We start from the raw sequence: 14,809 nt of genomic DNA, 5'->3' as shown, positions 1-14,809 counted from the left end.
GGGTGTCACTTGGCTTTCCAGTTGTTGAGAGGTGCAATGACTAAACAAGTAATGAAAAAGATGCCTAGAAGGGCTCTAGTGATAAAAATTGATTTGTTGCAACTCCTATTAGAGACGACTGAAATAGTGTAACTATAAAGTGATGCAGCAACCTTCTTGCTGCCCATTCTAGTAATTTGGAGTTTGAATCTTGATTCCATTGGGGCTTTTGCCTTAGTAACGAACATAAAAGCTAAAGTGATAGAGTGTTACAGTGAGTTTCATGCTGCAGCAATCTTCTTCAGTATTAATCGTTTATCAGTGTTCTATTTCCTCCTACTCTTATACTTAGAAATGACCACCATTTCTTTCATACCACCATTTTCATTTATTAGCAATAACAGAGGAAATACCAATAGCACCAATTCAAAATGAATCCACATGACGTGTTTTATCCTTACAGCTGTAATAACTAGTAACTAACACGGATTGGAAAGCACTTCGCAAAGGTAAAAAGTGCTGTACAGATACATTATAATTATCATCATTAATAAATTAGCCCGATTCTCCTAGTTCAAAAGGCACGTAAGGTCAGATACATGGGCTTCAGTGGGGCAAAATGATCACAACCTACAATGTAGCAATGGTTCACATGTGTTGGCAACAAGTTTTACCCCATGCAATCCTGCAGAGCTGAAGTTACACACCCTTCAAAATATGGGAGAATGAAGCTAAAAGTAGACAAGACAGTTTTTTTTTTTTTAGATTTAATGCTTTGTTTTTAAATAACAGACTCCTACCTCTTTTATATTAACACCTAAATAGATAATATAATTAATCAAACTTCTAAATTGTACATTGTAACAAAATTAAAATGTCTTATTTAAGGTGACAGTAAATTGTATTACTTTCTATGAGCTGATATTTCAGATACCATTAGAATTTCAAAGCATTCTGCAACTTCAAAGAGGTCAGATTGGTCAAATTTGTGCTTGCACACCCTCGTGGAATATTGTCAGTATTCATTCCAAAACTGTTACTAGAAAAAAACAGCTTTATCCATTCCCTTGACAGCAGAAGTCTTGGCAAGAGATGGCTCTTGGCTGGACCATAAATAAAATTCCTTGAATCACCAGTATCTTGATTTAAGAAAGAAATTTTACTGTATCTTTCATACACAAAAGCTGATTAACAATGGTTAAAAAAACACTACTCCACTTTTTCACAGGTGTACAAAAGGAAATATAATGGAATTACATTCAACAATAAAGCTTAAAGTTCACTCTAGGTAATAGTTGCATTAACATTCACATACACAAGCACAGAGTAAGTATATTTCAGGAGTCTTATAATAGCATACAGCATACATATGGGAGATTGATTTCAGGTAACATCATAGGTGTTAGTAAGATTAGCAATTCAGAGTGTTATAGAAAAGGAAAACTAAACCAAAGAGAAGGTGTAGGCTAGCACACCAAGACAAGTCACAGAATTAAAGGGTTGAAAAATCTGCTCACTCTATGAGAAAACAATATTTTTCTTTAATTTTTGGGTCTCAATATAGTTGGTTAGAGAAGGTTGTGTATCAAAGTGCACATAATTGTTTCTTAGAAAAGAGAGAGAGAAAGAGATAATTTTATTTAGTAATTAATACATGCAAGAGGCAGCCCCAGAGTGACCTGAAAGAGTAAAGCTGTGATTGGCAGGTGGCCGATATAATACAGATGTTTCAGGCAATTCTCTTAAAGCACTTCTGTAGCAGCAATGATCATTTAAATGGCTGTAGACTGAATTATCTTTTGAGGAGAGTTTAGGGGAATTGTATTCATATTTCTCTTTAAAGATTTATAACTATAGACTTTCTCTTTTTTAAAATAAATCTATGAAACAACAAACAGCGAAAGGTGAGGTGTCGGGGTTTTCTTTTGCTTTTGCATAAGTGTTGGAAAAGGATCTGCCCTTTTCATAAACATTGTGTGCAAAAGAATTTTTAATAAAGTGAGCACAGGAAATGAATAGGAAACACATCAGATCTGCTTGTTTCCCAGGACGGTTCTCTGTTAAACACTGAACTGTTGGCTTGAAGGTATGATGCAGATTTTAGGTATAATGACATCACAGCCAACAGACTTTAGGGTGTCCTAAAGCCTTGTCAGTGGGAGTAGTTGTGTCTCCTAGAGGGTGGCCACCATTCCTTGAGTTGTAAGATTTAGAAAGTCTGGTCCCTTTTAGTTTACACTTCCCCTCCACGCTGATAACTTCCGCTGTTTATTTGTCTCTGCTTTCTTCCTTTCCTTGTACCAATTAGTCTCAGCCAATATCTGGCACTTCCGTACCCGCGGTGGCCACACATACCCAGTGACCACAAATACCCAAGCTGCTCAATCTCAAAACTTTTCAGCCTGCCCTGCAAGTGTCATCAAGACAGGATCCCCGGAGCACAGGGCAGAGAGTCCAACCTCTCACTGGCGGGGCTGGGAAGCCTCTCCTTTGCGGCGGAGGAGAAAGGAAACTTGGGTCTGCTTTTTAGGTTCTGAAAACAAGCCAGAGTGGAGAGAAAGAGTTAACACCAGACTTAGTAAAGTTTTTAAGACAAAACCTGTTAAATGCGTTCTAGACAGACACAGGGAACTTTCTGCAGATTTCTGAGGTCTCTAAGAGGGCTCATGTAGATAGGAAAAAGGAGCAGGGAGTTGCTACATGGGAGAGATTTGCCATTATTACAAAAACTGGCTAAGTGGCTTGTTTCCATTCGAGGACCTCACTGGTCACTGTTGTCAGTCGTGCTGTTCCCTTTCTCTTTTTTCTCCTGGGTCTTGTTACCCTTCTTCTTTTTCTTCTTTTTCTTGGTCTCCTCCTTTTTGCCGAAGGTTATGAAGTCACTTTTGTCAATTTGGCTGTTAGTAGGCTCCTGCCGGATGGAGATGATTGCAGGAGATCCTGGGATAATGAATTTGTCTGGCAACTCACCGGGACCGGATTGTTTGGGGTTGCCTGGTCCATATTTAAAGGTCCAGCTGTTGCTATTGACACCCGCACCGACTGGAGGGGACACTTCTCCTGCCTCTGGTTCTGAAAGACAAAACATTACAAATCATTAACAGGGTCAACACATGCTCTTGATGCCACACTGCTGATAGAGTACAGAAGTACTTCATAGACAGGCTGAGCTCCTTGCCAAAAATCATGAGTTGTTTCCACAAGTCTGAGGGCAAAGCAAGTGTTTACTTATTTATTTATTTGTTTAATTTTTTTTAAGACAGAATTTCTCTCTGTCACCCAGGCTGAAGTGCAGTGGTAAAATCATAGCTCACTGCAGCCTCAACCTCCTGTGCTCAATCAATCTTCCATCTCAGCCTCCCAAGTAGCTGGAACTATAGGCACATGCTACCATGCCGGGCTAACTTTTTAAAAAATTTTTGTAGAAATGAGATCTCACTATGTTGCCCAGCCTGGTCTCAAACACTGGAGCTCAAGAGATCCTCCCACCTTGGCCTGCCAAAGTGTTGGGGTTATAGATATGAGCTACCATGCCCAGCCAAGGCCATTAGTTAGAGACAAGCAAGAGGGCAGGTTTTCTCACCAGCATACCAAGAATCTAGATTTATAGTAACATGTTTTTGGTTCTTTGTGAAGAATTTCCTAAAGAATACAGTTGTGATAATCTTGACTGGGAATGGGTTGGGAAATATAAGGCTAAAGGCAGAATACACTCCTTTTAGTGACTAGATTAAACTTTGGCTACAACTGTATTAGGATGTCTATTTTGTCCAAAACAAGAAAAATTAGTTGAATCAATTATTTGATCCTAATTTTATTGTAATAACCTTAAAGGGTGGTGGGATGAAGCAGAAGACAGATGGGAATACACAGCATAAGAGGATGGAATCCTGTCATAAATTGAGCCTATTTGTTTAGATAAAGCATTGGTAGCCAATTTTACTTTCCAAGCCAAGTTCCTTCCCTCAATGTCCTCACAGTCTAGTTAGGACATACACTCAAGCAACTAGAAACCAACTTAATACATGCAATAACTAAGGTATATATAAAGTATTGTGAGACTTCAGAAGAAGAAATCATTAATTATACTTGAGAAAGTTAATGGAGATTCCAGAGGAGGTGAAATCTGCCCTGAGTCTTGGGAAAATGATATGCATCCACAGGAGTTTTCAATAGAAGACATTCCCAAAAGTCTAATTGGAAGACACACCATAAAGTATACCAATGACTTCTAGAAGAGTAGAAGTCAGAGCTAGAGAGGAAGGATAATGGTCTGTCTGGGCAAAGTGATCCCAGTGGCCATGACATTGGGACTCTGACATCACAGCAATGTTTATGTATCTGGCACTGCTCCTTTGGTGGACACGTGAAAAGCTCCATCAAATAAACTGTTTATGTTCAATTACGTAACATAGTTGAGGGTTGTCTACATCTGCTATTTCAATTTCCTATCACTTCTAAGTCTCCTCTAATTTGTTGTCAGTGAGCAGTAATTTTCTAATGTAACCATGTCAAGTTCGTTATGTTACTTCCACAACCAATGGTCACATTTTAGTCCTCATATTATCAAACTTCTCCGCAGCATTTGTCATCCCCTTCTTGAAACACTTAGTCTCATGAGTTCTTTGTCATATAGGAGAATAACCCCAATAAGTTCTTACATGGACTGGACCTCTGTTACAAAAGGAGATTAACAAGAAAAAAAAAAGCAAACGGAAGTTTATTAACATGTATATTTCATATATACATGACAGACACCCAGAGAATGAGCGGTTCTCAGAAAGGTGGCTTAGAATTCAGCTTCTTCAACAAAAAAAAGTAAATTTTTAAAGAAGGAAAAGACCTTTAAGAACTTTCAGTCTCTAATGGGTGGCTACCTGGGGGAAGGCAAATGAATGGCAGATAAAGGCCAATTTGCAAAGCTTGTTAATATAGAGGATTCCTCCAGTATCATTTCCAGGCCAGTAAGAGTCCAAAGTTGTCTTCAGTGGTTAACCTTTGTTCTCCCTGGTGGTGGGAGGCAAAGGAGAGAGGTGGAAGAAGGATAAATTTTGTCTTTGTAAATTTATGTTCTTTTAGGCAAATAGATGGAGGGCAGAAGACCTCTCCTGTATATGCTTCTTTCTTTCTTTTTTTATTTTGTAAATTTGAGACAGAGCTTTGCTCTGTCACCCAGGCTGGAGTGTGGTGGCAAGATCTCGGCTCACTTCAACCTCTGCCTTCTGGGTTCAAGTATTTCTTGTGCCTCGGCCTCCTGAGCAGCTAGGACTATAGGTGCATGCCACCATGCCTGGCTAATTGTTTGTTTTTAATTTTATTAGAAGTGGGGTTTCATCATGTTGCCCAGGCTGGTCTCAGACTTCTGAGCTCAGGCAATCTGCCTACTTCGGCCTCCCAAAGTGCTAGGATTATAGGCATGAGCCACTGTGCCCCACCTGTGGCCTGTATCCGCTTCTTTTTAATTGCCTTCAGCTCAACAATCTTTATTTTAGGGAAGCATATTCTGGCCTCCCAAGTCAAAACATTCTCCTGACCTTTTTCTCTGGCTGTTCTTTGTCAGTTTCCTTTGTCAGCTTCTTTGTCAGTCTCCTCATCTGTGTGTTGAAGCTTCCTTGGGTTTGGCCCTACACTCTTCTCTATTTTCTCTTCACTCTCTCCTTTTGGGATCTCAGCCATATCCATAGATATAAATACCATCTGAATAAGCTAATGAGATGCAGACTTATATTTTAAGCCCACATCTCTCTGTGCTCCAGTCTCATGTATAACTGCCTATCTGGTATCCCCAGTTGGAAATCTCATGGGCATCCCAAACTGAAGGAATCTGAAATCAAACTCTTGATTCCTCGAATCTATTTCTTTCTCAATCCTTCCAGTTTCAGTAAATGACACCCCATTTACCCCATTTCTCAAGCCAGAAAGTTCAGAGCTAATTATTCATTTTTCTCTATTCTATTCTTCATTCTCCATTTACAATACATCATCAAGACCTGCCATTTCTGCCTCCTAAATATATCTTGACTCTGTCCTCTTCTCCCAATTTTCACTGCCACCACTCTTTCAGGACACCACCATCGCTTATCTAAATTGCAGAAATAGCCTCTCTATTCACTTTGCTTCCACTTTCGCTTCTCTCCAACCCTTCACAGAGTGGCCAGAGTCATCTTTATTTCTTAAAGTCGCTCTTTAAAAATTGAAGTATAACATAGATACAGCAAAATCCTTTAAAAATAGAAATCAGATTATATCACTCTTCTGCTTAGGCTTTTAGGCTTTCTATTGACTTAAGAAAAAAAAAAAAAAAAAACTTTTTACCATGATATGTAAGTCCCTTCAATAATCTGATTTTTATTTTTTCTTCAATCTCATCTACGAATCTCCCTCTTACTATTATACTCCATCCATACAGGCCTTCTTTCAGATCCTCAAATAGACTTTGGAGTTGTTTGTTGTTGTTGTTGCTTGTTAGAGACAGGCTCTCACTCTGTCACGCAGGCTGAAGTGCAGTGGTGCAACCATTGCTTGCTGTAACCTCAAACCCCTGAACTCAAGCGACCCTCCTGCCTCAGCCTCCCAAGTGGCTGGGACTACAGGCCACCATGCCTGGCTCTTTGGAGTGGTTTTTACCTCGAGATCTTTACACATCTGGTTTGCTTTTGTCTTGAATGGTCTCTAATCCATTCTTAGCATGACTCCTCATTCTTCAAGTCTGTGTTAAATGTAACCTCCTTAGAAAGGTATTCTATGACATTCCTAGCCAAGCATCACCCCCTTAGCCACTTACTCTCTATTACTATAAGATTCACAAAGGCAAAAAATATATCTGTTTATTCACCAATGTGTAACCAGTGCCTAGCACAATTCCTGGCCTATAACAGGTGTTTAGTAAATACTTGCTGGATGAATGAATGAAAGGACTGATGTGAGAAGTGAAAGTGGTACCCACTCTTTAGCAGACTGAATAGCTCTCCACTGAGGCACTTTTGGGGTCCCTAAAGACAATGAGGTAATGCATGTAAAGTGCTAAGCTTGATCCTTAGCACAATGCAAGAATTCAATAAATGGTATCACATATGGGCAATTATATATAATGCAGCTCTTGGGGCTTAGGAGGCCAAGATAAAGATATTGCAAATTTACAGTGGGCAGTGAGAAGAGGGAGCAAGAAATTTTCTTCCCTCTTCCAAACCCTTTGCCTTACACCATACTTCCCCTGGCAGAGCTGACACTATAGCACTTTAGAGATGGGAAACCTATTTTTTCTCCGATACTAATGTCTTTGATCTAGCTAAGTTAATCGAATCTGCAATTGAGCTCAGACACAATCTGCCTGTTTACCTTTAAAATACAGGCCCTGTCTCTGAGAAACTGAGACAAAAGAGAGAAATGTATTTAAAAGCCTCGGATTTGGCACCTAAAACTGCATTTCAGCACCACTCCACAGTCCGTTGGTTGCCTTCACAGAGCCCAAATTGGAAATTATTTTTCAACCACAGCCAGGACTCTGCATGAGGTCTAAGCACAGTCATCTGGAGATGCAGAACAGAGATATCTTCATCTTGCAAAGTTAAAGGACATTAATGGCTGTGCGTATAGGCAGAGGGAGGCCCTCACAGCAGGACTGCCAAGAGTTAATCCACTTCTTTTACATCTCACTGAGCTTCCCGTGGCCTTTGCTGGCAATCCTGGTTCTATATGACTCAGCCTAAATTCCAGGAAGCAGAGATCTAGTCAGGTGCCTCCTCCATATGTCCAGCTTCCGCAGAGCAGAACAAGGTGTGGTTTCTCCAGTCCCTCACAGACCATTGTGCCTCACCTGTTCTGTTGTATAAACAAACATCTCTGAGAGCTCAGCAGCATCTAGACTGTGACTCATTCCAATGAAACAAGAGCTTAAGGATCTGACAAACAGTGACTGACTTCTAATCTGAGTTCCTTTTGGCTAAGAGCACTAAAGACGCTTGGCTGGCTTTGCCTATGTCATGCCTTTGGGGCACAATCAAGGAGATACTCCCTTTTGAAGAAGATGAAAAAGGAAGAAGCATATTTCTACCCCTAACCTTAACCAGCGGCCTGTCTCAATGGTCAATTGAGGAAATGTTCCTTCTTTCAGGGCTGTCTCCTTTCCCTTATAGGATCTCCCGCAAGTCCCCTCCCTTATGTTTCCAGAATCCTAGCTTACCTTCAGGCAAAGACAGGAGTGAGGATGCAGTCAAGACCCAAATGAATGGACCTGTTAAAGGCTAGAAAGAGGATTTCAGACACTCACAAATCTGGTAGGGGTCTGAATCTTTAAGCAGAGACCTTCCCAGACATTCAGATTACAATCCAACAGGACTTAAAAGTTTTAGTAGAGTACAATCATAATTACACACAATATGGTTTTGCTTTTTTATTGGATTAGCCAATTTCTTCACAATGGGTAAAATCAAAACAACATATATTTTAATAAAAGCACACAGATCTTCAAGTCTACTTTAAAAACTGCCCTCTGGGGCCAGGAATGATGGCTCACACCTATAATCCCAGCACTTTGGGAGTCTGAGGCGCACTTGAAGCCAGAGTTCAAGACCAGCCTGGGCAACGTGGCAAAACCCCATCTCTATTAAAAATACAAAAAGTATCCAGACTGTGGTGGTGGTGCACGCCTGTAATTTCATCTACTTGGAAGGTTGAGGCACCAGAGTCACTCGAACCCGGGAGGCAGAGGTTTCAGTGAGCTGAGATTGCACCATTGCACTCCAGCCTGGGCAATAGAGCAAACAAAAAACCCTGCCCTCTGGAAGTAGCTGGCCACTTCCTGTAATCCTATAATCCAATTTAGGCACCTCCCTTAGGCACTGCCCAGGAGTCTTTCTGGCAAAATTTCCAGCTTTCCTCTTTCATGCTAACCTAACCCTGGCCGCCTGAGTTGATGGAGTCCTAGCCTCGGGGACTAGGAATGATGGGGTCAGTGGCTTTGCCAATGCAAATGCCAGGAAAGGGCCAGAAGATTGCGAAGCAAATGCCGGCCTTGTTAAACTCACCCTCATCCCCATTTGAAACTGTTCTGTTAAGGCCAGGAGGGCTTTTCTGATTAACACTGATTTTCCCTAACAGAAGAACAAAAACTCATTTTGACCAAGGATACTATTTTCAGGAAAGCTTTCAGAGGGGCACAGGCTGGAGTGTGTTGGAGGGTGCTGGCTTTTCTTTTCTTCTCTTCATCTTGCTCTGTTCTCTTTCTGTTCTTGAGGACCTGCCCTGGTTCTCTCACTAGTGCATAGTCCTGGGCCATTACATATATCTCTAAGCCTCAGTTTCCTCAACCACAAAATGGAGATGATCGCCTTTCTGTCTATATCAGAGGGTTGTCAATGTAGTTAACATTTACTGTGTCCTTCCTATGTGCATGCAACAGAGTTAAACAGATCTGCACGCCATATAGGTTTTGGTTCTGACAAGAACCCTATGAAGTAGATATTGCTAATATCTATGCCTGTGTTATGTGTCTGTTTTATAGATGAGGGGACTAAGGACCAATGGTCAGATGGTCACTAACTGGTGGAGCCTGGGACTCAAATCTAGGGAGTCTGACTCCAGCTAGGAGACTCAGATCCTGAGCTGTATAACAAGGTTATCCTTTGAAAACCCTAAATAGTTATACAAGTGTGCCAATTATTATGGTTACTGCCTGTTTTGTTACTATTTGGGAGGCACAGAGATGCCAGCAGGAGCCCTAAGCCAGAATGAGTTGAAAGAAGCAGTGGAGGTGGGGGAAGGGGTGCGGACGCAGCCAGGCCTCCAGGTTTCGGCTCCGCCCCTTCGCTCCCCATTCATCTCTTTGTTACCAGCTCTGGGATTTCAACGCTGAGGTTAATAAAGAGCTTCCAGAAAACCCATCATTTTGATTAAAGTCATGGACTATCTTGCCAGACAGCACTCTGGAGCCTGCCTACCGCCCACTCTGCTAAGTCAGTGCAGCCCGCAAAGGCTATTAAATGATTACAGCCGTTTCCGGCCCAGACAGCTCCCCTGGACTGCTCGTTCTTAGGCACGGGCGGCTGCTGCTGCCGCCTCTAGATGTCCAGCGAAGTCAGGGCACCGAAGGCTGTGCAGATTCTGGATTTGCAAGTGAACATCCAGGCTTTCTGCGCAGGGACACTGCGCCTCTCCCTCTTGCTTATATCCGCTCACCACCCAAGCCAGCCACTGCAGTCTTTTTCAAGCAGCTCTGATTTCTTTTGCGCCTTCTTGGCTTTGGCCATCCATTTATTCAGTCTCTCTCTCTGTTTCCCTCTCTGTCAGAATTTGGCCGATTGTACAATGATAGTATATACTCAGGTGGACCAAAGGCAAAAACTATCCATCAATCGCTGAAACAGCCCACGTTGTAAAACACATCTCAAGCTAGCTCCTTCCCCACCCCCTATTTCGCCATCTGTGGGGCTTGTGGACCTACGGGACAAGCCCCGCCTTCTCCCACACCTTAACCTCCAACCCCCGCCAGTCCTTATTGAATTCGGCAAACCTAATCTGAGTAATCACAGCCCGCAAAACACAGGAGAATCGTGGTCTGAAACCCAAATCCTGTCCAGGATCAGAGAGAGAGGAGGAAGCTAAATCCACCTGGGCTAGTGTTTCCAACATTTCCCTGCTGCTGCTTAGTCCTTTAATTGACAGTGGAAAGAATTTTCCATGGAAACAGGGAATGTAAAAATATACTCCCTGTTCTCGAGACCTTAGGCTCTATAATCGGAATAGTAGGCTTAAACCTGGCTACTTCATGTAAATTATGTGATGTTTAGGCAAATTATTTCAAATCTCTGGGCTTCAGTTTTCATCCGTAAAAAAAGATCATAATAGTGCCCACCCCAGAGGGTTGTTATAGGATTAAATGTAACTATCCTTATACAGCACATAGCATAAGTGCCTAGCACAAAGTAAAAGCTCATTAAATTTCACTTAGATCAGAGCAGCAGAAGATTCATTCATTTAAGGACTGTTGATTGATTGCTTATTATGGATTAGAGAGTTTATTTGGTATTTTGCATGTATTTAATTTTAAATGATTTAATTACAATTAAAGCTATAATTATAAATGTGTTTAAACACATCTTTAAAGAATATATCTATATTGTTTATTTAATTGTAATTAAATCATTTAATTAATTGCAATTAAATCATTTGATTATATACATAGATAGAGAGAGAGAGAGAGACTGAATCTTGCTCTGTTGCCCAGGCTGGAGTGCAATGATGCAATCTTAGCTCACTGCAACCTCCACCTCCCGGGTTCAAGTGATTCTTCTGCCTCAGCCTCCCAAGTAGCTGGGACTACAGGCACCCGCCACCATGCCCAGCTAATTTTTATATTTTTAGTAGAGATGGAGTTTCACTATATTGGCCAGGTTGGTCTTGAACTCCTAGCCTTGTGATCCGCCCGCCTCGGTCTCCCCAAATGCTGGTTTTACAGGCGTGAGCCACCGCACCCGGCCTATTTAAAGAGCATTTATTGTATAAAAAAGGAATCTGAAGGCTTAAATTACAGCAAGATCATTTGTTTTCAATTACACCAAATTTTTTTTTTTTTTTTTTTTTTTTTTTTTTTTTTTTTTTTAGAGGTAGGGCCTATATCTATTGCCCAGGTTGGAGTACAATGGTGAGGTCATGGCTGACTGCCAGCTTGGAACTCCTAGGTTCAAGTAATCCTTTCATCTCAGCCTTCTGAGTAGCTAGGACTACAGGTGTGCGCCACTATGCCCGGTTAAGATTTTTTTTGAATATATACAGATATGGGTCAGGCATGGTGGCTCATGCCTATAATCTCAGCACTTTGGGAGGTTAAGGTGGGTGGATTGCCTGACGTCAGGAGTTCAAGACCAGCCTGGCCAACATGGTGAAACCCTGTCTCTATTAAAAATACAAAAATTAGCCAGGTGTGGTGGCCTATAATCCCAGCTACTCCAGAAGCTGAGACAGGAGAATCGCTTGAACCCAGAAGAAGAAGGTTGCAGTAAGCCGAGATCGTGACACTGCACTCCAGCCTAGGTGACAAGAGCAAAACTCCATCTCTACTAAAAATACAAAATTAGCCGGGTCTAGTGGTAGTTGCCTTTAATCCCAGCTACTTCTTCTTCTTCTTATTTTTTTTTTTTTTTTGAGAGAGAAAGAGAGAGAAAGAGGGAGAGGGAGAAGGAGAGAGACAGAGAGAGAGAGAGAGAGAGAGCGCCTTGCGGTGTTGCCCAAGCTGGTCTTGAACTCCTGGCCTCAAGCAACCTTCCTCTGCCTCCCCAAAGTGCTAGGATCACAGGTATCAGCCACCACATTCAGCTCCACACAGGGATTTGATAATGAAGGTGAAAAACTATTCTCACATTGACTCCTTGGTTCAATAATCAAATAGTTTTTGTTTGTTTTATTTTGTTTACTTCTGGTGAAGCCTTGGAGATGAGGGAAGAGACAGAGTTGAGCTCCATTCACAGGCCTAGCATTGTGATCTCTAGAGCAGTTGGGAGAGTGGTGTGTGTGTGATTGGTTGTCAGGCTTAGCAATGGGGAGGCCGATCACCACTCCCCAGAGGCTGCTAAAGCTGCTACTCCTGGATGTTTCACCCTCTTTGGGTGGAATGAATTGGACTGGAAGATTTTTTGGCTGTTTGGTGCCCCAAGCTACAGCTGGGCTAATTTTCAGTAATCTTGGAGCGGAAGAGATAAATACACTTGGCATATTTTTAAAGCCACAGCTCTTGCTTTGTGCCCAAAATAACTCTGCCATTTCTAGGTTAAGAGTATAAAGACATCATGTGCTGTGAACAGATTCAAACATTGGAATGGCTGGTCTCCGTAGTTAGCTAAAAAAAAATCACAATTCTACTTTCCGCGAGCCCCCCGCAACACAGCAGGTCTCAGTCTGAGTGGTTTTCTTTACCTGTATCCTGGTTGCATCCCCCAGGATGCAGGGAAGGCAATTTCCCTTTATAGCCTCTTCTCAAAATACCCCCTCTTCAGTTGGCTGTCATATCCAGGGGGTAACAAAATGCTTAAAATGTAGGTTCTTGGGTAACACAGACTTGAGCTGGAATCTGCTTCACCACTTATCCCTTGAACTCTGAGCAAGGCACTTGGCCCTTAGCTCCCATTCTTTCATATGCAAAACAAAGATAACAATGACCATCTAACGGGACTGTGAACATTAAAAAGAGACAAAGCTTATAAATCACACAGATCAATGTCTGTCATGCAGAAACTCTGAAATAAAGAATGGGCATTGTTACTATGTAGTATTCCTTTACCAATCCAACTTTCACTTTAACCACCTATTCCTAATGCAGTACTTCCAGGAATTCTCTTTTCCAAGGACCCTCTCCCCATCAGGCTCTACTCCCTCTAGGGGATTGAAGATTTCCAGCTATAATGTTTTCCAGCTTAGAAATGGTTGCTAAGTTGCTCTCCACAGCCTTCTGAAGGAGGCTGCCTAGACATGGTGAAAAGCATACTGAACTAGTTATCAAAAGTCTTGGGTTCAAATCTCAGCTCCAGCATTCTGCTTTCTACTATTTTCTATGATACCGTTTAATTGACATTGACTTACACTTTCTTCATCTGTAAAATGGATATAATAGCTACCTCCCAGAGGCATTGTTATTTATTCAGCTAAACTTATTATTTACAAGGCCAAATACAGTGGCTTATGCCTGTAATCAAGCAATTTGGCAGGCCAAGGCAGACAGATCACCTGAGGTCAACAGTTCGAGACCAGTCTGACCAACATGATGAAACCTGTCTCTACTAAAAATACAAAATTAGCTGGGCATGGTAGTGCATTCCTGTAATCCCAGCTACTTAGGAGACTGAGGCAGGAGAATCACTTGAACCTGAGGCAGAGGTTGCAGTGAGCTGAGATTGTGTCATTGCACTACAGCCTAGGCAACAAGAACAAAACTTTGTCTCAAAAAAAAAAAACAAAACTTATTTACAATAAACTACACATTATATTAGGAATTAGGGATGTAGCTATGAATAACAGTAGGACAAGTACCCTGTTCTCAAAGAGTTACAGTACAACGGGAGAAAAAGACAAGTAAATGAATAAATACAATAATAGTTTTAAAGAATAAACAAGGTAGATGAACTCTGGCATAAAGATGGCATTAAACTTTCTAGAGGTGGTATGTGCAGTGGTTAAGGGCACAGACTCAGAAGTCAAATAGTCCGGCTTCAGATCCTGGTGCCCTTACTAGATGTGTGACCTTATTTAATCCTATGGGTCTCAGTTTTCTCAGCAGTAAAATGGGTATAATAATACACAAATTTCTGGGTGTGGTAATATAGATTAAAGGAGTTAATATTTGTAAAGTGCTTAGAATAATACTTGGCACATAGCTTAACTGTTCAATACAGGTTAGCTATTATGATTCACAAGCAAATTTTCTTCTCTGTCTGCTCTAGCATTCTCAACTGTGGAGGCTATGTCTGTTGATGATGATGTCACTGAGTTAAGTGATGCATAACACTAGCTCAAGGTGGGGATGGATGGAAGGCTCAGAGGGAAGTATCTAGCAGCCCAACCACAGGTAAGTGAATGCCAATTTGCTAATTTGATATTTTTATATCCTGTGACTGTAGTTCTACTTCTGGAAATTTATCCTATGTAAATACTAGTAAGCATGCATAAGAAATATGTATAAGAATGTATATTGCATTGTTTAGAAAACATAGATGACAACAGGAAATTGTATAAATTATAATATAGGCATACAACATAGTACTATACTCTTACTCAAGAAGATTGTGGCAAGTCTATATGTACTGACGTAGAAAGGTGTTGGTTAACACACACACACACACAC

The 14,809-nt window shown here is 41.3% G+C and overlaps 1 protein-coding gene across 10 annotated transcripts in view; it reads right to left on the bottom strand.

Moving 5' to 3' along the window:
• Nucleotides 1–347: 347 nt before the first annotated feature.
• Nucleotides 348–14,809, bottom strand: part of LOC116531585 (protocadherin alpha-C2) — a 191,498-nt gene continuing 177,036 nt past the window's right edge. For 8 of the 10 annotated variants that reach the window (XM_032250479.1, XM_032250481.1, XM_032250478.1 and 5 more), the window contains one exon: nucleotides 348–3,051. In XM_032250479.1, the coding sequence (XP_032106370.1) occupies nucleotides 2,741–3,051 (311 nt within the window). In that variant the 3' untranslated portion in view covers nucleotides 348–2,740. The remainder of the gene's footprint in view (nucleotides 3,052–14,809) is intronic. The other 2 variants (XM_032250483.1, XM_032250484.1) reach the window with 1 other exon arrangement.

The sequence above is a fragment of the Sapajus apella genome, unplaced genomic scaffold (genome assembly GCF_009761245.1).
Source record: "Sapajus apella isolate SASKATOON/1434 unplaced genomic scaffold, GSC_monkey_1.0 scaffold71, whole genome shotgun sequence".
Taxonomy (NCBI): Eukaryota; Metazoa; Chordata; class Mammalia; order Primates; family Cebidae; genus Sapajus; species Sapajus apella.
Note: the sequence above shows the minus strand (reverse complement) of the source record. Positions and strands in the feature narration are given on the sequence as shown.